This window comes from Entelurus aequoreus, linkage group LG07 (assembly GCF_033978785.1).
Source record: "Entelurus aequoreus isolate RoL-2023_Sb linkage group LG07, RoL_Eaeq_v1.1, whole genome shotgun sequence".
Taxonomy (NCBI): Eukaryota; Metazoa; Chordata; class Actinopteri; order Syngnathiformes; family Syngnathidae; genus Entelurus; species Entelurus aequoreus.
In genome coordinates, this window is record NC_084737.1 from 6,048,094 (window position 1) to 6,075,593 (window position 27,500).

Genomic DNA, 27,500 nt, shown 5'->3' on the forward strand with positions numbered 1-27,500 from the left:
ATGGGAGCCTCGTAGTAAGCACTAGGCAGCAGGACCAGGTAGTCCTGGTGAGGAAGACAAGGTGAGCTTCACAAAGACAGTACAAACTAAAGAACAATGTAGAATAAGTTGATACAAAAGAAGGTCTGACCAGCAGGATTCCTTCAGCTTCAATCACAAACACCCAAGTTCCTGGATTTAGAACAAAAGGTTCCACAAAGTTGTTCTGGGGAACGTTGACAAAGGTGGGTTCCACACTGGGAGCGAAGATGATCTGCTTGGACTGCTCAGAACCTGGAACACCAACCACATCTTCAATGACACACACACACACACACACACACACACACACACACACACACACACACACACACACACACACACACACACACTGACTCACACACACACTCACCTTGTCGCCCCGCCTGGTAGGCAGTAATTTGTCCCTTGGCGGTGGCGCCCTGAGAGTTGAAGTATCTGATGATGACACGAGTCAAGTAGACGTCTGCCTCCCTCACGTGGACATGAAGATGTACTGCACTCTGTAGTGATGGCAGGGAGGGAAGGAATCATCACGTGTGTGTGTGTGTGTGTGTGTGTGTGTGTGTGTGTGTGTGTGCTGACCTATGACCCACACACCCAGTGGTGAGAATGGTGATGAAGAAGATGAGCAAGACGAGGAGGAAGAATAAGAAGAGGAAGAGGTAGAGGAATAAGAAAAAGAGTTAGAGGAGGAAGAAAAAGAGATAGAAGAGGAAGAGGAAATGGAAGAAGAGGAATAGGTAGAGGAGGAAGAGGAAGAGGTAGAGGAGGAAGAAAAAGAGGTAGAAGAGGAAGAGGAAATGGAAGAAGAGGAAGAGGTAGAGGAGGAAGAGGAAGAGGTAGAAGAGGAAGAGGAAATGGAAGAAGAGGAGGAAGAAGAAGAGATAGAAGAGAAGAAGGAGGAGCATGAAGAGCAAAAAGAGGAAGAAGAGCAAAAGGAAGAAGAGGAAGTGGAAGAAGATGAAGAAGAGGAAGTGGAAGAAGAAGAGGATGATTAGGAAGTGGAAGAAGATGAAGAAGAGGAAGTGGAAGAAGAAGAGGATGATTAGGAAGTGGAAGAAGAAGAGGATGATTAGGAAGTGGAAGAAGAAGAAGAAGAAGAAGAAGAGGAAGTGGAAGAAGAAGAAGAAGAGGAAGTGGATAAAAAAGATGATGAGGAGGAAGTGGAAGAAGAAGAAGAGGAAGTGGAAGAAGAAGAAGAAGAGGAAGTGGAAGAAGATTAAGAAGAGGAAGTGGAAGAGAGGAAGTGGAAGAAGAAGAAGAAGAAGAGGACATGGAAGAAGATGAAGAAGAGGAAGTGGAAGAAGAAGAGGATGATTAGGAAGTGGAAGAAGATGAAGAAGAGGAAGTGGAAGAAGAAGAGGATGATTAGGAAGTGGAAGAAGAAGAAGAAGAAGAGGAAGTGGAAGAAGAAGAAGAAGAGGAAGTGGATAAAAAAGATGATGAGGAGGAAGTGGAAGAAGAAGAAGAGGAAGTGGAAGAAGAAGAAGAGGAAGTGGAAGAAGATTAAGAAGAGGAAGTGGAAGAGAGGAAGTGGAAGAAGAAGAAGAGGACATGGAAGAAGATGAAGAAGAGGAAGTGGAAGAAGAAGAGGATGATTAGGAAGTGGAAGAAGATGAAGAAGAGGAAGTGGAAGAAGAAGAGGATGATTAGGAAGTGGAAGAAGAAGAAGAAGAAGAGGAAGTGGAAGAAGAAGAAGAAGAGGAAGTGGATAAAAAAGATGATGAGGAGGAAGTGGAAGAAGAAGAAGAGGAAGTGGAAGAAGAAGAAGAGGAAGTGGAAGAAGATTAAGAAGAGGAAGTGGAAGAGAGGAAGTGGAAGAAGAAGAAGAGGACATGGAAGAAGATGAAGAAGAGGAAGTGGAAGAAGAAGAGGATGATTAGGAAGTGGAAGAAGAAGAAGAAGAGGAAGTGGAATAAGAAGAAGAAGAAGAAGAGGATGATGAGGAAGTGGAAGAAGAAAAAGAAAAAGAAGAAGAAGAGGAAGTGGATAAAAAAGATGATGAGGCGGAAGTGGAAGAAGAAGAAGAAGAGGAAGTGGAAGAAGAAGAAGAGGAAGTGGAAGAAGAAGAGGAAGTGGATAAAAAAGATGATGAGGCGGAAGTGGAAGAAGAAGAAGAGGAAGTGGAAGAAGAAGAAGAAGAAGAAGAGGAAGTGGAAGAGAGGAAGTGGAAGAAGAAGAAGAAGAGGAAGTGGAAGAAGAAGAAGAAGAGGAAGTGGAAGAAGAAGAAGAAGAAGAGGAAGTGGATAAAAAAGATGATGAGGAGGAAGTGGAAGAAGAAGAAGAGGAAGTGGAAGAAGATTAAGAAGAGGAAGTGGAAGAAGATTAAGAAGAGGAAGTGGAAGAAGAAGAGGATGATTAGGAAGTGGAAGAAGAAGAAGAAGAGGAAGTGGAATAAGAAGAAGAAGAGGAAGTGGAAGAAGAAAAAGAAAAGGAAGAAGAAGAAGAAGAAGTGGAAGAAGATTAAGAAGAGGAAGTGGAAGAGAGGAAGTGGAAGAAGAAGAAGAAGAAGAGGAAGAAGATTAAGAAGAGGAAGTGGAAGAGAGGAAGTGGAAGAAGAAGAAGAAGAAGAGGAAGTGGAAGAAGATGAAGAAGAGGAAGTGGAAGAAGAAGAGGATGATTAGGAAGTGGAAGAAGAAGAAGAAGAGGAAGTGGAATAAGAATAAGAAGAAGAAGAAGAGGAAGTGGAAGAAGAAAAAGAAAAGGAAGAAGAAGAAGAAGAAGAAGAAGAGGAAGTGGATGAAGAAGATGATGAGGAGGAAGTGGAAGAAGAAGAAGAGGAAGAAGATGAAGAAGAGGAAGTGGAAGAAGAAGAGGATGATGAGGAAGTGGAAGAAGAAGAAGAGGAAGTGGAAGAAGATGAAGAAGAGGAAGTGGAAGAAGAAGAGGATGATGAGGAAGTGGAAGAAGAAGAAGAGGAAGTGGAAGAAGAAGAAGAAAAAGAAGAGGAAGTGGATGAAGAAGATGATGAGGAGGAAGTGGAAGAAGAAGAAGAGGAAGTGGAAGAAGATGAAGTAGAAGAGAGGAAGTGGAAGAAGAAGAAGAGGAAGTGGAAGAAGATGAAGAAGAGGAAGTGGAAGAAGAAGAGGATGATGAGGAAGTGGAAGAAGAAGAAGAGGAAGTGGAAGAAGAAGAAGAAGAGGAAGTGGAAGAAGAAGAAGAGGAAGTGGAAGAAGAGGAAGTGGAAGAAGAGGAAGAGGAAGTGGAAGAAGAAGAGGATGATGAGGAAGTGGAAGAAGAAGAAGAGGAAGTGGAAGAAGAAGAAGAAGAAGAAGTGGAAGAAGAAGAAGAAGAAGAAGAGGAAGTGGAAGAAGAAGAAGAAGAGGAAGTGGAATAAGAAGAAGAAGAAGAAGAGGAAGTGGAAGAAGAAAAAGAAAAGGAAGAAGAAGAAGAAGTGGAAGAAGATTAAGAAGAGGAAGTGGAAGAGAGGAAGTGGAAGAAGAAGAAGAGGAAGTGGAAGAAGATTAAGAAGAGGAAGTGGAAGAGAGGAAGTGGAAGAAGAAGAAGAAGAAGAGGAAGTGGAAGAAGATGAAGAAGAAGTGGAAGAAGAAGAGGATGATTAGGAAGTGGAAGAAGAAGAAGAAGAAGAGGAAGTGGAATAAGAATAAGAAGAAGAAGAAGAGGAAGTGGAAGAAGAAAAAGAAAAGGAAGAAGAAGAAGAAGAAGAAGAAGAAGAGGAAGTGGATGAAGAAGATGATGAGGAGGAAGTGGAAGAAGAAGAAGAGGAAGTGGAAGAAGATGAAGAAGAGGAAGTGGAAGAAGAAGAGGATGATGAGGAAGTGGAAGAAGAAGAAGAGGAAGTGGAAGAAGATGAAGAAGAGGAAGTGGAAGAAGAAGAGGATGATGAGGAAGTGGAAGAAGAAGAAGAGGAAGTGGAAGAAGAAGAAGAAAAAGAAGAGGAAGTGGATGAAGAAGATGATGAGGAGGAAGTGGAAGAAGAAGAAGAGGAAGTGGAATAAGAAGAAGAAGAAGAAGAGGAAGTGGAAGAAGATGAAGAAGAGGAAGTGGAAGAAGAAGAGGATGATGAGGAAGTGGAAGAAGAAGAAGAGGAAGTGGAATAAGAAGAAGAAGAAGAAGAAGAAGAGGAAGTGGAAGAAGAAAAAGAAAAGGAAGAAGAAGAAGAAGAAGTGGATGAAGAAGATGATGAGGAGGAAGTGGAAGAAGAAGAAGAGGAAGTGGAAGAAGATGAAGAAGAGGAAGTGGAAGAAGAAGAGGATGATGAGGAAGTGGAAGAAGAAGAAGAGGAAGTGGAAGAAGAAGAAGAAGAAGAAGAAGAGGAAGTGGATGAAGAAGATGATGAGGAGGAAGTGGAAGAAGAAGAAGAGGAAGTGGAAGAAGATGAAGTAGAAGAGAGGAAGTGGAAGAAGAAGAAGAAGAGGAAGTGGAAGAAGATGAAAAAGAGGAAGTGGAAGAAGAAGAGGATGATGAGGAAGTGGAAGAAGAAGAAGAGGAAGTGGAAGAAGAAGAAGAAGAAGAAGAGGAAGTGGAAGAAGAAGAAGAAGAAGAAGAAGAAGAAGAAGAAGAAGAAGAAGAAGAAGAGGAAGTGGAAGAAGAAGAAGAGGAAGTGGAAGAAGAGGAAGTGGAAGAAGAAGAGGAAGTGGAAGTGGAAGAAGAGGAAGAAGAAGAAGAAGAGGACATAGGTTCCTTACCTGTATGGGTGACATCTGAGCATACCCCCTCCAGCTGAAGCCTGGGAACTCCACAGAGTTGTAGCCAAAACGCACCGGGCGTCCATCCAACATGGTGCCTTCTTCCAGCTCAAACTTCAGGTGGTGGAGGTCTGGGAAGTAATGGTCTGCAGCAGGTCTGTGGACAAGTCCAGACCTTTACAACAACATCTGCAGCAGGTCTGTGGACAAGTCCAGACCTTTACAACAACATCTGCAGCAGGTCTGTGGACAAGTCCAGACCTTTACAACAACATCTGCAGCAGGTCTGTGGACAAGTCCAGACCTTTACAACAACATCTGCAGCAGGTCTGTGGACAAGTCCAGACCTTTACAACAACATCTGCAGCAGGTCTGTGGACAAGTCCAGACCTTTACAACAACATCTGCAGCAGGTCTGTGGACAAGTCCAGACCTTTACAACAACATCTGCAGCAGGTCTGTGGACAAGTCCAGACCTTTACAACAACATCTGCAGCAGGTCTGTGGACAAGTCCAGACCTTTACAACAACATCTGCAGCAGGTCTGTGGACAAGTCCAGACCTTTACAAGAACATCAGCAGCAGGTCTGTGGACAAGTCCAGACCTTTACAACAACATCTGCAGCAGGTCTGTGGACAAGTCCAGACCTTTACAACAACATCTGCAGCAGGTCTGTGGACAAGTCCAGACCTTTACAAGAACATCTGCAGCAGGTCTGTGGACAAGTCCAGCCCTTTACAAGAACATCTGCAGCAGGTCTGTGGACAAGTCCAGACCTTTACAAGAACATCAGCAGCAGGTCTGTGGACAAGTCCAGACCTTTACAACAACATCTGCAGCAGGTCTGTGGACAAGTCCAGACCTTTACAACAACATCTGCAGCAGGTCTGTGGACAAGTCCAGACCTTTACAAGAACATCTGCAGCAGGTCTGTGGACAAGTCCAGCCCTTTACAAGAACATCCGCAGCAGGTCTGTGGACAAGTCCAGACCTTTACAAGAACATCTGCAGCAGGTCTGTGGACAAGTCCAGACCTTTACAACAACATCTGCAGCAGGTCTGTGGACAAGTCCAGACCTTTACAACAACATCTGCAGCAGGTCTGTGGACAAGTCCAGACCTTTACAAGAACATCCGCACCAGGTCTGTGGACAAGTCCAGACCTTTACAAGAACATCCGCACCAGGTCTGTGGACAAGTCCAGACCTTTACAAGAACATCTGCAGCAGGTTTGTGGACAAGTCCAGACCTTTACAACAACATCTGCAGCAGGTCTGTGGACAAGTCCAGACCTTTACAAGAACATCCGCAGCAGGTCTGTGGACAAGTCCAGACCTTTAAAAGAACATCCGCACCAGGTCTGTGGACAAGTCCAGACCTTTACAAGAACATCTGCAGCAGGTCTGTGGACAAGTCCAGACCTTTAAAAGAACATCTGCAGCAGGTCTGTGGACAAGTCCAGACCTTTAAAAGAACATCCGCACCAGGTCTGTGGACAAGTCCAGACCTTTACAAGAACATCTGCAGCAGGTCTGTGGACAAGTCCAGACCTTTACAAGAACATCTGCAGCAGGTCTGTGGACAAGTCCAGACCTTTAAAAGAACATCTGCAGCAGGTCTGTGGACAAGTCCAGACCTTTAAAAGAACATCCGCACCAGGTCTGTGGACAAGTCCAGACCTTTACAAGAACATCTACAGCAGGTCTGTGGACAAGTCCAGACCTTTACAACAACATCTGCAGCAGGTCTGTGGACAAGTCCAGACCTTTACAACAACATCTGCAGCAGGTCTGTGGACAAGTCCAGACCTTTACAAGAACATCTGCAGCAGGTCTGTGGACAAGTCCAGACCTTTACAACAACATCTGCAGCAGGTCTGTGGACAAGTCCAGACCTTTACAAGAACATCTGCAGCAGGTCTGTGGACAAGTCCAGACCTTTACAAGAACAAGTGAAGCCTTTACAAGAACATCTATGAGAAAATACAGCAAATTTACCAGGAAAAGGTAATAATGTGACTATGAAGTTGCAATTTCACCAGGAAAACATTTAAATGTTGTATCAAAAACAAAATTAACGAGGACACTTAACTTGTAATTTGTTTCATCATTTTCTGCAAGTTTGTCATTTGATGTGTAAAAACCAGAAGATTTCAGCACTTTGAAGTTTGTCATTTTCTCCTGCTGCACCCAAAATGAGCAGAGAAGTCACCTCAAAATGGAGCTAGGTTCCAAACACTGAGCCGTAGATAACCACAATACATCCCAGCAGGCATTCTACTATTGTTTATAATCCTGCAGATTAGGCTTGTCCCCATACCAATATTTTGTTACTGGTACCAAAATGCATTTTGATACTTTTCGATAACAACAAATGTTAGTGTACATGAAACATATGTTTATTATTGTTATTTAGTCCTTCAATAAAATAGTCAACATACTAGACAACTTGTCTTTTAGTAGTAAGTAAACAAACAAAGACTCCTAATTAGTCTATGCAGTAACATATTGTGTCATTTATACACCTATTATTTTGTACACATTATGAGGGACAAACTGTAGAAATGGGATTATTACAATACTAATACTACAATATTACTAATATTACAACACTAATACTCCAATACTAATACTACAATATTACTAATATTACAACACTAATACTCCAATAATAATACTACAATATTACTAATACTCCAATATTACTATTACTACAATACTAACACTCCAATACTATATCTGCAATACCAATAGTGCAATACTAATACTACAATATTACTAATACTACATTACTAATACTCCAATACTAATACTACAATATTACTAATACTACATTAATAATACTCCAATACTAAAACTACAATATTAATAATACTCCAGAACTAATACTACAATATTACTAATACTCCAATACTAATACTACAATATTACTAATACTACATTACTAATACTCCAATACTAATACTACAATATTAACAATACTCCAGAACTAATACTACAATATTACTAATACTCCAATACTAATACTACAATATTACTATTACTACAATACTAATACTCCAATACTATATCTACAATACCAATAGTCCAACACTAATACTACAATACTAATAATACTCCAGAACTAATACTACAATATTAGTATTACTACAGTACTAATAATACAATAATACTAATACTCCAATATTACTAATACTCCACTATTACTAATACTCGAATACTAATACTACAATATTACTATTACACTAATACTACAATATTATTATTACTACAATACTAAAACTACAATAGCAATACTACAATATTACTATTGCTACAATACTAATACTCCAATACTATATCTACAATACCAATAGTCCAATACTAATACTGCAATACTACTAATACTCCAAGACTAATACTACAATATCACTAATACTACCATATTACTAATACTACAATACTAATACTACAATATTACTAATACTCCAATATTACTAATACTCAAATACTAATACTACAATATTACTATTACACTAATACTAAAATATTATTATTACTACAATACTAAAACTACAATAGCAATACTACAATATTACTATTGCTACAATACTAATACTACAATACTATATCTACAATACCAATAGGCCAATACTAATACTACAATACTAATAATATTCCAATACTAATACTACAATAATAATACTACAATACTAATACTCCAATACTAATACTACAATATTACAGTACTAATACTCCAGAACTACTACTCCAATGTTACTAATACTCCAGTACTAATACTCCAATACTACAGTACTAATACTACAATACTAATAGTCCAGCATGACTAATACTACAATGTTACTACTACTACAGTACTGCTACTCCAATACTAATAGTCCAATATTACTAATACTGCAGTACTAATACTCCAATACTACAGTACTAATACTACAATACTGATAGTCCAATATGACTAATACTACAATATTACTACTGCTACAGTACTACTACTCCAATACTAATAGTCCAATATTACTAATACTGCAGTACTAATACTACTGCTAGTACTCACATGTTGCACTTGGGTCCGAGCACGTTGTCTCTGCAGTGACATCGTCCACTCCCTTCATCGCAGGATTGAGCCACGGAGCCTCCGATGTCACACTGGCAGCCTGGCACACAGGAAGTGAGAGAGTGAGAGAGAAAGTGCAGTGGTGTTTCCACCAGGCGGAAGGTTCCGGCAAGAACTCACCCTGGCAGCCCAAGAAGCTGCTCTCCTGCAGGTCGTAGAAGCCATCTTTGCAGATGCTGCAGGTTCCACTGCAGGCGTTGGGCTTGCAGTGACACTGGCCGCTCTCCTGCCAGGGAGGAGGAGGAGGTGAAGACACACAGTACTGCCCCCTGCTGGCGGGGAGGGTGCGCTCCTTTCACACTCATCAATGAATCCCAGAGGACTTTTTGTGAGACCATGTAATTAAGTCAATGAATTTATCAAATGTTCCCTGACATTATTTGAATGTGACATATGATTGTATTCTTTTATTGATTTCATAACACATTTATTTTACACATTAGCAATGTATGCATTTATATGTTGAATACATTCATTATTCCTACATTGTTTTATTCATTTATACTGTATATTTAATGTTTTATTCATTGTCTATGTATATATTCTTTTATAGGTATTTCATGTATTATATCATTATCCATATATTTATTATTTTAATGTTTGAATTTTACTCATTTATATGTTCTTAATTATTCATTATCTTGGTTATTAATTTATAATTGTATTTATCTGTATTTTACAGGTTTATATATTTCATTTACTATCCATGGCCTATGCATTTGTTATTTTATTCATTTGTTGTTTGTTTTCATGGCCCTGTGATGAGGTGGCGACTTGTCCAGGGTGTAACCCGCCTTCCGCATGATTGTAGCTGAGATAGGCTCCAGCGCCCTCCGCGACCCCGAAGGGAATAAGCGGTAGAAAATGGATGGATGGATGGATGTTTGTTTTCATCATTATCCATGCATTTATGTTTTTATATTTGTAGTTCTTATATTTATATATAATTTATTTTCTTATTTAGATGTACATATTTTTTCCTCACATCAGTCATTAACATTGTAATATCTTGTTTTATTTATTATTTTTTACTGGTTTATGTTCATTATTTTATTCATTTGTAGTTTGTTTTCATCATTATCCATGCATTTATAATGTTTTTATATTTATAGTATTTATATTTATATATATTTTATTTTATTATTTAGATGTACATATTTTTTCCTCATATCAGTCATTAACATTGTAATATCTTGTTTTATTTATTATTTTTTACTGGTTTATATTCATTATTTTATTCATTTGTTGTTTGTTTTCATCATTATCCATGCATTTATAATGTTTTTATATTTATAGTATTTATATTTATATATATTTTATTTTCTTATTTAGATGTACATATTTTTTCATTACATCAGTCATTAACATTGTAATATCTTGTTTTATTTATTATTTTTTACTGGTTTATGTTAATTATTTTATTCATTTGTAGTTTGTTTTCATCATTATCCATGCATTTATAATGTTTTTATATTTATAGTATTTATATTTGTTTACATTTTATTTTCTTATTTAGATGTCCATATTTTTTCCTCATATCAGTTATTAACATTGTAATATCTTGTTTTATTTATTATTTTTTACTGGTTTATGTTCATTATTTTATTCATTTGTTGTTTGTTTTCATCATTATCCATGCATTTATAATGTTTTTATATTTATAGTATTTATATTTATATATATTTTATTTTCTTATTTAGATGTACATATTTTTTCCTCATATCAGTCATTAACATTGTAATATCTTGTTTTATTTATTATTTTTTACTGGTTTATGTTCATTATTTTATTCATTTGTAGTTTGTTTTCATCATTATCCATGCATTTATAATGTTTTTATATTTATAGTATTTATATTTATTTACATTTTATTTTCTTATTTAGATGTACATATTTTTTCCTCATATCAGTCATTAACATTGTAATATCTTGTTTTATTTATTATTTTTTACTGGTTTATATTCATTATTTTATTCATTTGTTGTTTGTTTTCATCATTATCCATGCATTTATAATGTTTTTATATTTATAGTATTTATATTTATTTACATTTTATTTTCTTATTTAGATGTACATATTTTTTCATTACATCAGTCATTAACATTGTAATATCTTGTTTTATTTATTATTTTTTACTGTTTTTTATTCATTATTTTATTCATTTCTTATTTGTATTCTTTTTTTGACCTATTTATACATCTAATTATTAATTAATTATTATCCATGTATTTATTTATTTATATATATTGTTATCAAAGTACTTATTATTTTATGTGTACTTACTCATATACAGTATTTAATGACCATGTGGGCGGGATCAAGGCCCTGATTGGTTATGACAACTTCCAGTTGGGACTGTTATATCAAAACTAATCAGATTCTGTCACATGACCTCCTCACCTGTGCGCACTCGGCGACGCCGCTTAGCGTTCCGGCGAGGTGACACTGGCACGCTGCCCAGGGAGAGACAAACACACGTGTGAGGTAGTGGTCTACGGTCTAGAAGGGTGCTGAAGGGACTCGGGTCTCACTGGAGCAGCCCTCAGGGGAGTCCGGGGACAAGTTCCAGTACAGAGGTTTGCAGCGGTCGCAGGCCACGCCCTCCACGTTGTCGCGACACTCACACTGGCCCTGATGATTGACAGGAGGAAGAGCCAATCAGCCGTGCTGCTCCTCGTCAAGATAAGAAGTGGGAAAGAGGAACTCACCAGCGGGGGAGGAACCTCGTAATGGACGGAACCGGCAGGATGACATGTGCCAGCTGGAAACACTTTCATGAGTCAGCACTTTATCAACGGCACAGTGTGTGTGTGTGTGTGTGTGTGTGTGTGTGTGTGTGTGTGTGTGTGTGTGTGTGTGTTTACCTCGGCAGTTTGGGAAGCCGTAGGTGCCACGTGAACAGCTGTCACAGCGCAGGCCGTGCACGTTTTGTAGACACGCACACTGACCTGTCACCTGATCACAGCTGCTGTAGCGAGAACCTTCTGTGGAACACTGACATGCTACACACACACGCACACACACACACACACACACGGACGCACACACACACAGTTGGAAGCTATTATTCAATAACATTTACCTACAAAAAGCCAAAAGCAGTGAAGTTGTCAGGTTGTGTAAATGGTAAATAAAAAGAGAATGGCAGCAACACATTGCAAAAAAGGCATGTTTACCAGTGTGTTACATGGCCTTTCCTTTTAACAACACTCAGTAAAGGTTTGGGAACTGAGGAGACACATTTTTGAAGTGGAATTCTTTCCCATTCTTGCTTGATGTACAGCTTAAGTTGTTCAACAGTCTCCCTTCTCATGTTTTTAGCCTTCACACATTTTCAATGTCTGGACTACAGGCAGGCCAGTCTAGTACCCGCACTTTTTTACTATGAAGCCACGCTGTTGTAACACCTGGCTTGGCATCGTCTTGCTGAAATAAGCAGGGGCGTCCATGATAACAACATATGTTGTATGTACCTTTCAGCATTAATGGTGCCTTCACAGATGTGTAAGTTACCCATGTCTTGGCCACTAATACACCCCCATACCATCACACATGCTGCCTTTTACACTTTCACCCTAGAACAGTCCCCATGCTTCTTTTCCTCTTTGCTCCACAGTTTCCAAAAACAATTTGAAATGTGGACTCGTCAGACCACGGAACACTTTTCCACTTTGCATCAGTCCATCTTAGGTGAGCGTTTCTGGGTGTTGTTGATAAATGGCTTTGGCTTTGCGTAGTAGAGTTTTAACTTGCACTTACAGATGTAGCGACCAACTGTAGTTACTGACAGTGTTCCTGAGCCCATGTGGTGATATCCTTTACACACTCATGTAGTTTTTTGACGCAGTCGCGCCTGAGGGATCCAAGGTGTGTAATATCATGGCTTACGTGCAGTGATTTCTCCACATTCTCTGAACCTTTTTGATGATATTACGGAGCGTAGATGGTGAAATCCCTAAATTCCTTGTTGAGAAATGTTGTTCTTCAACAATTTGCTCAGGCATTTGTTGACAAAGTGGTGACCCTCGCCCCCGTCCTTGTTTGTGAACGACCGAGCATTTCACGGAAGCTGCTTTTATACCCAATCATGGCGCCCACCTGTTCCCAATTAGCCCGTTCACCTGTGGGATGTTCCAAATAAGTCTTTGATGAGCATTCCTCAACTTTCTCACTCTTCTTTGCCACTTGTGCCAGCTTTTTTGAACCATGTTGCAGGCATCAATTTCCAAATGAGCTAATATTTGCCAAAAAATACCAAAGTTTCCCAGCTGTAACATGAAATATCTTGTCTTTGCAGTCTATTCAATTGAATATAAGTTGAAAAGGATTTGTTGTATCCTCTTTTTATTTAGCATTTACACAACCTGACAACTTCACTTTATTAAAAACTACACTGTATATATTAGTGGCGGCCACTTACGCGTGCAGCTGGGGTAACCATAGTAACCAGGCGCACACTGGTCACATGACGCGCCGCTGTAGTCGGGCCGGCAGTGGCACTGCCCCGACGCCGTGCAGCTGGTGTCGGACGACGTGCGGGGATCACAGGTGCATTCTGGGAGAACAACATTTTGGACAGGTTTTTCTTTATCGCTACAAAATAACAATCAGCAGTACAAACCAAATACAAACTCATTTATCGGAAGTCATTCAATCGTACATATTTGTAATAGTTTTGTGGTGTGGAATGTCCAGCATGTAATTAGGAAGCGGTACCAGAAAAAAGCGCTGCTCAGTGTACTACCCTACTTACCTTGCAGCGGTTTTTTTTAGAGTCAATTACTTTGTTTTGAATGTAAAATGTCGATATTAACTACAGGTAGCTTGGCTCGGTCCGCTCTCAGTGCTGCTCGGGTGCCGAAGTGCAAAGAGTGAGTGGGCGTGACACCACGTGGAGCCCACTCACTCTTTGGCACACACCCCTGACGGTGGGTATGAGAAAACACTAACCTATTTAATCTTAACCATCTGGAATGGACTCATGCTGTCTTTGAATTAAAGTGGAGTGGTGATTGTGGCCAGAATTCATTCATTGCTGCAAACTCACGATGCAGTAAATTGAATGGTGCGGACACGTTTGTTACTGGGTACTTTCTAATATCTTGGAGACTTTGTATGTGTAAATAATATGCAACTATAATTGTTTATTGTTGACAAAAGTGCTCTTTTTGACTAGAATGTTGTTCTATAAGGACACTTATTATCTACCTAGGTGGTGTGCTTAGCTGTTGTGTAGCTGCTGGCTCGAGTCATGGCATGTTTACCTTTTGTAAACGATACAGGACTGCTTGTTTTTGCCCATATCGGACCAAATATCGGACATCACTAATACTTTGAAGGGGCGTGGCGTGGTGTGTTACCTTGACAGTCGGGGTAGGAATAGAACCCAGACCTGCACTGTTCACAGCGAGGACCGTGGAACTGGGGCTTGCACAAACACCGGCCGGTGGTGTCGCACACGTCAGGCAGCGAACCCACCGAGCTGCACCCGCACACTGCGGACACACACGTGTCACCTGATCACCACTAAACATGGACCAGGTCTGTTGGGGACTAAACATGGACCAGATCTGTGTAGGGACTAAACATGGACCAGGTCTGAGTAGGGACTAAACAAGGACCAGGTCTGTGGGGACTAAACATGGACCAGGTCTGTGTGGGGGATTAAACATGGACCAGGTCTGTGTGGGGACTAAACATGGACCAGGTCTGTGTGGGGGACTAAACATGGACCAGGTCTGTGTGGGGGCTAAACATGGACCAGGACTGTTGGGGACTAAACATGGACCAGGTCTGTGTGTGGGACTAAACATGGACCAGGTCTGTGTGGGGACTAAACATGGACCATGTCTGTGTGGGACTAAACATGGACCAGGTCTGTGGGGGGACTAAACATGGACCAGGTCTGTGGGGGGACTAAACATGGACCAGGACTGTGGGGGACTAAACATGGACCAGGTCTGTGTGGGGACTAAACATGGACCAGGTCTGTGTGGGGACTAAACATGGACCAGATCTGTGGGGGGACTAAACATGGACCAGGTCTGTGTGGGGGGACTAAACATGGACCAGGTCTGTGTGGGGACTAAACATGGACCAGGTCTGTGTGGGGACTAAACATGGACCAGATCTGTGTGGGGGACTAAACATGGACCAGATCTGTGTGGGGGACTAAACATGGACCAGATCTGTGTGGGGACTAAACATGGACCAGGTCTGTGTGGGGACTAAACATGGACCAGGTCTGTGTGTGGGACTAAACATGGACCAGGACTGTGGGGGACTAAACATGGACCATGTCTGTGTGGGGACTAAACATGGACCATGTCTGTGTGGGGACTAAACATGGACCAGGTCTGTGTGGGGACTAAACATGGACCAGGACTGTGGGGGACTAAACATGGACCAGGTCTGTGTGGGGACTAAACATGGACCAGGTCTGTGTGGGGGGACTAAACATGGACCAGGTCTGTGTGGGGGACTAAACATGGACCAGGTCTGTGTGGGGACTAAACATGGACCAGGTCTGTGGGGGGACTAAACATGGACCAGGACTGTGTGGGGACTAAACATGGACCAGGTCTGTGTGGGGACTAAACATGGACCAGGTCTGTGTGGGGGGACTAAACATGGACCAGGTCTGTGGGGGGACTAAACATGGACCAGGTCTGAGTAGGGACTAAACAAGGACCAGGTCTGTGGGGACTAAACATGGACCAGGTCTGTGTGGGGACTAAACATGGACCAGGTCTGTGTGGGGATTAAACATGGACCAGGTCTGTGGGGGGACTAAACATGGACCAGGTCTGTGTGGGGGACTAAACATGGACCAGGTCTGTGTGGGACTAAACATGGACCAGGTCTGTGTGGGGACTAAACATGGACCAGGTCTGTGTGGGGTACTAAACATGGACCAGGTCTGTGGGGGGACTAAACATGGACCAGGTCTGTGGGGGGACTAAACATGGACCAGGTCTGAGTGGGGACTAAACATGGACCAGGTCTGTGGGGGGACTAAACATGGACCAGGTCTGTGGGGGGACTAAATATGGACCAGGTCTGTGGGGGACTAACCATGGACCAGGTCTGTGTGGGGACTAAACATGGACCAGCTCTGTGGGGGGACTAAACATGGACCAGGTCTGTGTGGGGACTAAACATGGACCAGGACTGTGGGGGGACTAAACATGGACCAGGTCTGTGTGGGGACTAAACATGGACCAGGTCTGTGTGGGGGGACTAAACAAGGACCAGACCTGTGGGGGGACTAAACATAAACCAGGTCTGTGTGGGGACTAAACATGGACCAGGTCTGTGTGGGGACTAAAAATGGACCAGGTCTGTGTGTGGGACTAAACATGGACCATGTCTGTGTGGGGACTAAACATGGACCAGGTCTGTGTGGGGGGACTAAACATGGACCAGGTCTGTGTGGGGGACTAAACATGGACCAGGTCTGTGTGGGGACTAAACATGGACCAGATCTATGTGGGGACTAAACATGGACCAGGACTGTGTGGGACTAAACATGGACCAGGTCTGTGTGGGGACTATACATGGACCAGGTCTGTGTGGGGGACTAAACATGGACCAGGTCTGTGTGGGGGTACTAAACATGGACCAGGTCTGTGTGGGAGGACTAAACATGGACCAGGTCTGTGTGTGGACTAAAAATGGACCAGGTCTGTGTGTGGACTAAAAATGGACCAGGTCTGTGGGGGGACTAAACATGGACCAGGTCTGTGTGGGGACTAAACATGGACCAGGTCTGTGTGGGGGACTAAACATGGACCAGGTCTGTGTGGGGACTAAACATGGACCAGGTCTGTGTGGGGACTAAACATGGACCAGGTCTGTGTGGGGGCTAAACATGGACCAGGTCTGTGGGGGACTAAACATGGACCAGGTCTGTGTGAGGACTAAACATGGACCCAGGTCTGTGGGGGGAATAACCATGGACCAGGCCTGTAGGGGGACTAAACATGGACCAGGTCTGTGTGGGGGACTAAACATGGACCAGGTCTGTGTGGGGACTAAACATGGACCAGGACTGTGGGGGACTAAACATGGACCAGGTCTGTGGGGACTAAACATGGACCAGGTCTGTGTGGGGACTAAACATGGACCAGGTAGGTGTGGGGACTAAACATGGACCAGGTCTGTGGGGGGACTAAACATGGACCAGGTCTGTGTGGGGACTAAACATGGACCCAGGTCTGTGGGGGGGGACTAAACATGGACCAGGTCTGTGTGGGGACTAAACATGGACCAGGTCTGTGTGGGAGGACTAAACATGGACCAGGTCTGTGTGGGGACTAAACATGGACCAGGTCTGTGTGGGGGGACTAAACATGGACCAGGTCTGTGTGTGGCACACTCACGCTGGCAGAGCGGGTAGTTGAAGTAGCCCGCCGCGCACTGCTCACACTGGTAACCATGGAAACCGCTGCGACAAACGCCGTGACCCGTCAGCACGTCACAGGAACCATCCAGGCAACCTGGACCTGAACACTGACATGCTAGAGACGCACACACACACACACACACACACACACACACACACACACACACACACACACACACACACACACACACACACACACACACACACACACACAAACAGCAGGATGGTGTGAAGTGTGTGAAACCATTTACAATCATGGACAGTTTACTCAGGCGTGTGTGTGTGTGTGTGTGTGTGTGTGTGTGTGTGTGTGTGTGTGTGTGTGTGTGTGTGTGTTGTAGCTACTGGGTGGCAGGATAAACAAAGCATTAAATCAAGTGTGTGACATTCCTTCTCCCGTGAGAAGCATATGTGCACACACACACACACACACACACACACACACACACACACACACACACACACACACACACACACACACACACACACACACACACACACACACACACACACACACACACACACACACACACAAGTGCTACCAGTGTGACCTGAGGGTGGCGCTCTAGTCAGGAGTGGTCATGAAAGCCCTCCAGGTGTGTTTGGGTTGTGTCCAAGCAGGTTCTCACCCTGACAGTTGAGTCCATGGAACCCGGGTGTGCAGGTGTCACAGTGGTCCCCGCTGAAGCCCGGCTTGCACACGCACGTTCTGCTCTGTGGGTCGGGCCTGCAGGAGTTGTCCACGGTACCTGCAGCACTGCACTCACAGTCTGCACGGAACACGTGTCGTAGAGAACATAGAGAACATGTCACACAGTACATAGAGAACATGTCACACAGTACATAGAGAACATGTCACACAGTACATAGAGAACATGTCACACAGTACATAGGGAACATGTCACACAGTACATTGAGAACATGTCACACAGTACATAGGGAACATGTCACACAGTACATAGTGATCATGTCACACAGTACATAGAGAACATGTCACACAGTACATAGGGAACATGTCACACAGTACATAGAGAACATGTCACACAGTACATAGGGAACATGTCACACAGTACATAGAGAACATGTCACACAGTACATAGGGAACATGTCACACAGTACATAGGGAACATGTCACACAGTACATAGGGAACATGTCACACAGTACATAGAGAACATGTCACACAGTACATAGGGAACATGTCACACAGTACATAGGGAATATGTCACACAGTACATAGAGAACATGTCACACAGTACATAGGGAATATGTCACACAGTACATAGAGAACATGTCACACAGTACATAGGGAACATGTCACACAGTACATAGAGAACATGTCACACAGTACATAGGGAATATGTCACACAGTACATAGAGAACATGTCACACAGTACATAGGGAACATGTCACACAGTACATAGGGAACATGTCACACAGTACATAGGGAACATGTCACACAGTACATAGAGAACATGTCACACAGTACATAGGGAACATGTCACACAGTACATAGGGAACATGTCACACAGTACATAGAGAACATGTCACACAGTACATAGGGAACATGTCACACAGTACATAGAGAACATGTCACACAGTACATAGGGAACATGTCACACAGTACATAGGGAACATGTCACACAGTACATAGAGAACATGTCACACAGTACATAGTGAACATGTCACACAGTACATAGGGAACATGTCACACGGTACATAGGGAACATGCCACACAGTACATAGAGAACATGTCACACAGTATATAGAGAACATGTCACACAGTACATAGGGAACATGTCACACAGTACATAGGGAACATGTCACACAGTACATAGAGAACATGTCACACAGTATATAGAGAACATGTCACACAGTACATAGGGAACATGTCACACAGTACATAGGGAACATGTCACACAGTACATAGGGAATATGTCACACAGTACATAGAGAACATGTCACACAGTACATAGGGAACATGTCACACAGTACATAGGGAACATGTCACACAGTACATAGAGAACATGTCACACAGTACATAGGGAACATGTCACACAGTACATAGGGAATATGTCACACAGTACATAGGGAATATGTCACACAGTACATAGAGAGCATGTCACACAGTACATAGGGAACATGTCACACAGTACATAGGGAACATGTCACACAGTACATAGAGAACATGTCACACAGTACATAGGGAATATGTCACACAGTACATAGGGAACATGTCACACAGTACATAGAGAACATGTCACACAGTACATAGGGAACATGTCACACAGTACATAGGGAACATGTCACACAGTACATAGAGAACATGTCACACAGTACATAGGGAACATGTCACACAGTACATAGGGAACATGTAACACAGTACATAGAGAACATGTCACACAGTACATAGAGAACATGTCACACAGTACATAGAGAACATGTTACACAGTACATATGACAGCTACCTTCCTTATTACAAACACACCTGTGACGTAGAACATGTGATGTAAAACATGTGACATAGCACGTGTGAGATAGGACATGTGTAAGAGGAGAAAAGACGTAGAACATGTGTCATAGAACATGTGTCATAGAACATGTGTCATAGACAATTGTAAGAGGAGACCAGACGTTCTGTGTCATAGGACATGTGTAAAAGGAGAAAAGACGTAGAACGTGTGTCATAGGACATGTGCAAGAGGAGAAAAGACGTAAAACGTGTGTCATAGGACATGTGTAAGAGAAGAAAATAAATAGCACATGTGACATAGAATTGTGACATAGTACATGTGACATAGAACATGTGACATATAACATGTGACATAGGACATATGACATAGTACATGTGACATAGACATGTGACATAGTACATGTGACATAGTACATGTGACATAGTACATGTGACATAGGACATGTGACATAGTACATGTGACATAGTACATGTGACATAGGACATGTGACATAGGACATGTGACATAGTACATGTGGCATAGTACATGTGACATAGCACATGTGACATAGTACATGTGACATAGCACATGTGACATAGTACATGTGACATAGCACATGTGACATAATAAAAGTGACATAGAACATTTGTCATTGAACATTTGACACAGACCATGTTACATAGAAAATATGTCATAGTTCATGTGACATAGTACATGTGACATAGTAAAAGTGACATAGTACATTTGTCATTGAATATTTGACATAGACCATGTGACAGAAAATATGTCATAGTACATGTGACATAGTAAGGGACATAGAACATTTGTCATAGAACATGTGACATACACCATTTGACATAGAAAATATGGCATAAGACATGTGACATAGGACATAGAACATAGCACATGACATAGGACATGTGACATAGGACATAGCACATGTGACATAGGACATGTGTCATAGGACATTTGTCATAGCACATGTGACACAGCACATGTGACATAGGACATGTGACATAGAACATGTGACATAGCTTATGTGACATAGGGCATGTGACATAGAACATGTGACATAGCACATGTGACATAGGACATGTGACATAGGACATGTGACATAGCACATGTGACATATGACATGTGTCATAGGACATTTGTCATAGGACATGTGACACAGCACATGTGACATAGGACATGTGACATAGGACATGTGACATAGCCCATGTGACATAGGACATGTGACATAGGACATGTGACATAGCCCATGTGACATAGGACATGTGACATGGGCCATGTGACATAGAATATGTGACATAGGACATGTGACATAGGCATGTGACATAGCACATGTGACATAGCACATGGGACATAGCACATGTGTCATAGGACATGTGCTATGTCACATGTTCTATGTCACATGTGACATAGCACATGTGACATAGGACATGTGACATAGGACATGTGACATATGACATGTGTCATAGGACATGTGACATAGGACATAGGCCATGTGACATAGAATATGTGACATAGGACATGTGACATAGGACATGTGACATAGCACATGTGACATAGCATATGTGACATAGCACATGTGACATAGCACATGTGACATAGGACATGTGACATAGGACATGTGACGTATGACATGTGACATGGGCCATGTGACATATAATATGTGACATAGGACATGTGACATAGGACATGTGACATAGCACATGTGACATAGCACATGTGACATAGCACATGTGTCATAGGACATGTGCTATGTCACATGTTCTATAGCACATGTGTCATAGGACATGTGCTATGTCACATGTGACATAGCACATGTGACATAGGACATGTGACATGTGACATAGGACATGTGACATATGACATGTGTCATATGACATGTGACATAGGACATGTGACATAGGCCATGTGACATAGCATATGTGACATAGGACATGTGACATAGGACATGTGACATAGGACATGTGACATAGCACATGTCCTATGACACATGTGCTATGTCACATGTGCTATGTCACATGTGACATAGCACATGTGACATAGGACATGTGACATATGACATGTGTCATAGGACATGTGACATAGGACATGTGACATAGCACATGTGACATAGGACATGTGACATAGGACATGTGACATATGACATGTGTCATAGGACATGTGACATAGAACATGTGTCATAGGACATGTGACATAGCACATGTGACATAGCACATGTGTCATATGACATGTGTCATAGGACATGTGACATATGACATGTGTCATAGGACATGTGACATAGCACATGTGTCATATGACATGTGACATAGCACATGTGACATAGGACATGTGACATATGACATGTGTCATAGGACATGTGACATAGGACATGTGACATATGACATGTGTCATAGGACATGTGACATAGCACATGTGACATAGCACATGTGTCATATGACATGTGTCATAGGACATGTGACATAGAACATGTGTCATAGGACATGTGACATAGCACATGTGACATAGCACATGTGACATAGCACATGTGACATAGCACATGTGACATATGACATGTGTCATACGACATGTGACATAGCACATGTGACATAGCACATGTGTCATAGAACATGTGACATAGCACATGTGTCAGACGTGAGTTGAGCAGAAGCCAGGTGCAGGACAAATGATTAGGGACCTACTGATGATCTCTCCCGCTGGCTTGGCCTCGCCGTTGTTGTTGTTGTTGTTGCTAGGATACGTGGGGACGGCTGAGGGAAACACAAACAATGGATCACATCCTCGTCCATCCTCGCAGAGTGGGCGGGGCTTACGGTAACACTGGGGGAAGTTGATGAAGCCGCCGGCACATTGGTCACAGTTGTCCCCGCCATAGTTGTCCTTGCAGAAGCAGCGTGCCGTCACGTCCTCACACGTGCCGTCAAAGAACGGCGACGGACAGTCGCAGGCTGGCGGGACGGCGAGCACACACACGGTCACTTCACTTTGCCACGCCAACGAGCCAGACCTGACCATGTGACTCACGTGCGCACGCCAGCGGGGAGTCCAGGGGCGCGTGGGGCGCTCTGTAGTGTCCCGGCACGCAGCGCTCGCAGTTGACGCCGGTGGTGTGATGCTGGGGGGGGGGGGGCGTGGCACACGTCAGCACACCTTTAAACAAAAGCAGCCGCCTGGTCTCACCTGACAGTTTAGGCAGACTCCGCCCCCTCGTGTCTGGCCGCGGATGTCCACGCTGCCGCCGCCGCGAGCCACGTCGGGGTCGTAGAAGCAGTCGAAGGAGTGGCGGTGGCAGTGGCACGCTGGAAACAACACATTTTTCACAATAAAAGCCCAGCAGCGTGTCATTTCAAACATCAACAAGGGGTGTTAAGTAAAGAAGAAGGGGAGGCGGTATAGCTCCGTGTGTAGAGTGGCCGTGCCAGCAACTTGAGGGTTCCAGGTTCGATCCCAGCTTCCGCCATCCGAGTCACTGCCGCTGTGTCCTTGGGCAAGACACTTGACCCACCTGCTCCCAGTGCCACCCACACGGCTTTAAATGTCACTTACATATTAGCTTTCACTATGTTAAGTGCTTTGAGTCACTAGAGAAAAGCGCTATATAAATCTAATTCACTAATTCACAAGACGATAGACAGGAAGTAACTTGACGGAGGAGGACTCCAGCAAATTATTACCGCGGCTTCACTTCTTTTTACACTTGTATGAGAGCAAATTAAATGACCTGCACACTTAAATACAACTTTTATGACGGACACCGTTTGACCTTGGAACAGACTATTAGGAACCGCGCCCAGTCTCTGGAATGCTCTCCCTGACATCCTGAGGGTACCACAGACTGTGGATGCTTTTAAAAAAGGCTTAAAAACCCTTCTTTTTAAAAAAGCCTTTTTTTTTAGATATATGTGTGCTACTTCTTGTTATTAGGCTGTTCTAGTTTTTATTTTTTTACTATTTATTTTACTTGTTGGGGGCTGCTATTTGTGGTTTTAGCGTTGTTGTTTTGTTTTTTAAATGCACTGTAGCACTTTGAGGTTGTTTTGCTCAATGTAAAGTGCTTTTACAAATAAAATCTATTATTATTATTATTATAATTGGGTACAGAATGTCAAACATGTGTAATAGTTTTGAAAAAAGCAGCACAAAAAGATGTTTTAAATGTTTTTTTTTAGGTAAGGCTTAGCGTGAGTTTGGAATTCACTCTCTAAATATGGTTTATGTAAGACGAAATGTGAAATAATTAGTCAAATGTGTTGACTTGGGAGATGAAAAACAAACACAACTGATTCTACTGCACGCTCTCCCTGACCACCTGAGGGCACCACAGACTGTGGATGCTTTTAAAAAAGGCTTAAAACCCCTTCTTTTTAAAAAAGCCTTTTTTTTTTTTAGATATATGTGTGCTAGTTCTAGTTATTAGGCTGTTCTAGTTTTTATTTTTTTTACTATTTATTTGACTTGTTGGGGGCAGCTATTTGTGGTTTTAGCGTTGTTTTGTTTTTTAAATGCATTGTAGCACTTTGAGGTTGTTTTGCTCAATGTAAAGTGCTTTTACAAATACAATCTATTATTATTATTATTATTATTAGGTACAGAATGTCAAACATGTGTAATAGTTTTGAAAAAAGCAGCACAAAATGATGTTTAAATTTTTTTTTTAGGTAAGGCTTAGCGTGAGTTTGGAATTCACTCTCTAAATATGGTTTATGTAAGAAGAAATGTGAAATAATTAGTCAAATTTGTTGACTTGGGAGATGAAAAACAAACAACTGATTCTACTGCACGCTCTCCCTGACCACCTGAGGGTACAACAGACTGTGGATGCTTTTAAAAAAGGCTTAAAAACCCTTCTTTCTAAAAAAGCCTTTTTTTTAGATATATGTGTGCTACTTCTAGTTATTAGGCTGTTCTAGTTTTGTTTTTTTTCTATTTATTTTACTTGTTGGGGGCAGCTATTTGTGGTTTTAGCCTTGTTGTTTTGTTTTTTAAATGCACTGTAGCACTTTGAGGTTGTTTTGCTCAATGTAAAGTGCTTTTACAAATACAATCTATTATTATTATTATTATTATTAGGTACAGAATGTCAAACATGTGTAATAGTTTTGAAAAAAGCAGCACAAAAAGATGTTTTAAATGTTTTTTTTAGGTAAGGCTTAGTGTGAGTTTGGAATTCACTCTCTAAATATGGTTTATGTAAGACGAAATGTGAAATAATTAGTCAAATGTGTTGACTTGGGAGATGAAAAACAAACACAACTGATTCTACTGCACGCTCTCCCTGACCACCTGAGGGCACCACAGACTGTGGATGCTTTTTAAAAAGGCTTAAAAACCCTTCTTTTTAAAAAAGCCTTTTTTTTAGATATATGTGTGCTAGTTCTAGTTATTAGGCTGTTCTAGTTTTTATTTTTTTACTATTTATTTGACTTGTTGGGGGCTGCTATTTGTGGTTTTAGCGTTGTTGTTTTGTTTTTTTAAATGCACTGTAGCACTTTGAGGTGGTTTTGCTCAATGTAAAGTGCTTTTACAAATACAATCTATTATTATTATTATTATTATTATTAGGTACAGAATGTCAAACATGTGTAATAGTTTTGAAAAAAGCAGCACAAAAAGATGTTTTAAATGTTTTTTTTAGGTAAGGCTTAGTGTGAGTTTGGAATTCACTCTCTAAATATGGTTTATGTAAGACCAAATGTGAAATAATTAGGCAAATGTGTTGACTTGGGAGATGAAAAACAAACAACTGATTCTACTGCACACTCTCCCTGACCACTTGAGGGCACCACAGACTGAGGATACTTTTAAAAAAGGCTTAAAAACCCTTCTTTTAAAAAAAAACATTTTTTTAGGTATATGTGTGCTAGTTCTAGTTATTAGGCTGTTCTAGTTTTTTTTTTTTTCTATTTATTTTATTTGTTGGGGGCTGCTATTTGTGGTTTTAGCGTTGTTTTGTTTTTTAAATGCACTGTAGCACTTTGAGGTTGTTTTGCTCAATGTAAAGTGCTTTTACAAATACAATCTATTATTATTATTATTATTATTATTATTATTATTAGGTACAGAATGTCAAACATGTGTAATAGTTTTGAAAAAAGCAGCACAAAAAGATGTTTTAAATGTTTTTTTTAGGTAAGGCTTAGCGTGAGTTTGGAATTCACTCTCTAAATATGGTTTATGTAAGACGAAATGTGAAATAATTAGTCAAATGTGTTGACTTGGGAGATGAAAAACAAACAACTGATTCTACTGCACGCTCTCCCTGACCACCTGAGGGCACCACAGACTGTGGATACTTTTAAAAAAGGCTTAAAAACCCTTTTTTTTTTTAAAAAGCCTTTTTTTAGGTATATGTGTGCTAGTTCTAGTTATTATGCTGTTCTAGTTTTTATTTGTTTTGCTATTTATTTGACTTGTTGGGGGCAGCTATTTGTGGTTCTGGCGTTGTTGTTTTTTTTTTTGTTGTTTTTTTAAATGCACTTTGAAGTTGTTTGCTCAATATAAAGTGCTTTTACAAATAAAATCTATTATTATTATTTTTATTTACATTGCTATAAAAAGTGGTTTATTTTTTTCACATATGTCACAGTGGAGGATTTAGTCTGGAATGTGATGTCATTTCAAACACTTTGTTGAAACACAGAGGTTTTTTGCTTTTCGTACGTAAAAAAAAGTCCAAGACTCGACTAATTAAGGACATGTGAGATAGACCATGTGACATAGCACATATGTCATATCCCATGTGTCGTAGACAAGTGACATAGACAATAATAATATAATAGATAATAATGATAACTGTGATCATTTTGGTCACAATAACTTTATTCATCCATTTTGTTTATTGTTTTGGTTGTGTATATTTAGGGTCCCCCACCTCTTCCGTAACAGAGACGGAACTGTTTTTTTTTAAAATTTTGGTTGTGATTTTTATTAAACTGGAAAAATGTTGCTTCCAGACACAGTATACTCAATTTTTATTATTTGTTTGTTTTATTTAACTTTATATGTAAAAGTTTACATTTCAATTAAAATGTTAAAATACACAAGCAAGACAAGTTGGTAGTATTTGATAGAGTTTACATCAATTTTTTTTAAAAATGTATTTTATGTATTTTTATCTATTTGTCTATGTTCTTATGTTTTTATGTGTTATGAATTTGCACTAAATTAGTTTAGCTTACAATTTCGTTGTACAATGTACAATGAGAATAAAGGTATATTCTATTAAATTCTATTATTATTATGCATTGTCATTACATCAGTAGTTCATTTGGACTCAAAAACATAATTGCAATAATATCCTGTATCGGCAACAATTTGTACGTCAATATATCGTCGAGCAAAATTTGTATCGGCCCAGGCCGAGTTCAGAGCGTAAAAGCTTGACTATAATATAGACCAGGGGTCACCAACGCGGTGCCCGCGGGCACCAGGTAGCCCGTAAGGACCAGATGAGTAGCCCGCTGGCCTGTTCTAAAAATAGCTCAAATAGCAGCACTTACCAGTGAGCTGCCTCTATTTTTTTAATTTTATTTATTTACTAGCAAGCTGGACTCGCTTTGCCTGACATTTTTAATTCCAAGAGAGACAAAACTCAAATAGAATTTGAAAATCCAAGAAAATATTTTAAAGACTTGGTCTTCACTTGTTTAAATAAATTCATTAATTTTTTTTACTTTGCTTCTTATAACTTTCAGAAAGACAATTTTAGAGAAAAAATACAACCTTAAAAATGATTTTAGGATTTTTAAACACATATACCTTTTTACCTTTTAAATTCCTTCCTCTTCTTTCCTGACAATTTAAATCAATGTAAATTTATTTTTTTTATTGTAAAGAATAATACATTTTAATT

The 27,500-nt window shown here is 40.9% G+C and overlaps 1 protein-coding gene across 2 annotated transcripts in view; it reads right to left on the reverse strand.

The window, feature by feature from the left end:
• Window positions 1-27,500, reverse strand: part of lama5 (laminin, alpha 5) — a 169,332-nt gene that overhangs the window by 77,414 nt on the left and 64,418 nt on the right. For both annotated transcript variants that reach the window (XM_062052488.1, XM_062052489.1), the window contains exons 8-25: window positions 22,829-22,947; window positions 22,673-22,763; window positions 22,462-22,596; window positions 22,330-22,398; window positions 17,818-17,958; window positions 17,166-17,303; window positions 14,145-14,279; window positions 13,205-13,339; window positions 11,649-11,786; window positions 11,493-11,545; window positions 11,316-11,415; window positions 11,185-11,237; window positions 8,905-9,010; window positions 8,725-8,824; window positions 4,671-4,827; window positions 392-521; window positions 131-273; window positions 1-44 (exon numbers count right to left, since the gene is read on the reverse strand). The exon at window positions 1-44 is cut by the window's left edge and continues 60 nt beyond it. In XM_062052488.1, the coding sequence (XP_061908472.1) occupies window positions 1-44; window positions 131-273; window positions 392-521; window positions 4,671-4,827; window positions 8,725-8,824; window positions 8,905-9,010; window positions 11,185-11,237; window positions 11,316-11,415; window positions 11,493-11,545; window positions 11,649-11,786; window positions 13,205-13,339; window positions 14,145-14,279; window positions 17,166-17,303; window positions 17,818-17,958; window positions 22,330-22,398; window positions 22,462-22,596; window positions 22,673-22,763; window positions 22,829-22,947 (1,987 nt within the window). The remainder of the gene's footprint in view (window positions 45-130; window positions 274-391; window positions 522-4,670; window positions 4,828-8,724; window positions 8,825-8,904; window positions 9,011-11,184; window positions 11,238-11,315; window positions 11,416-11,492; window positions 11,546-11,648; window positions 11,787-13,204; window positions 13,340-14,144; window positions 14,280-17,165; window positions 17,304-17,817; window positions 17,959-22,329; window positions 22,399-22,461; window positions 22,597-22,672; window positions 22,764-22,828; window positions 22,948-27,500) is intronic.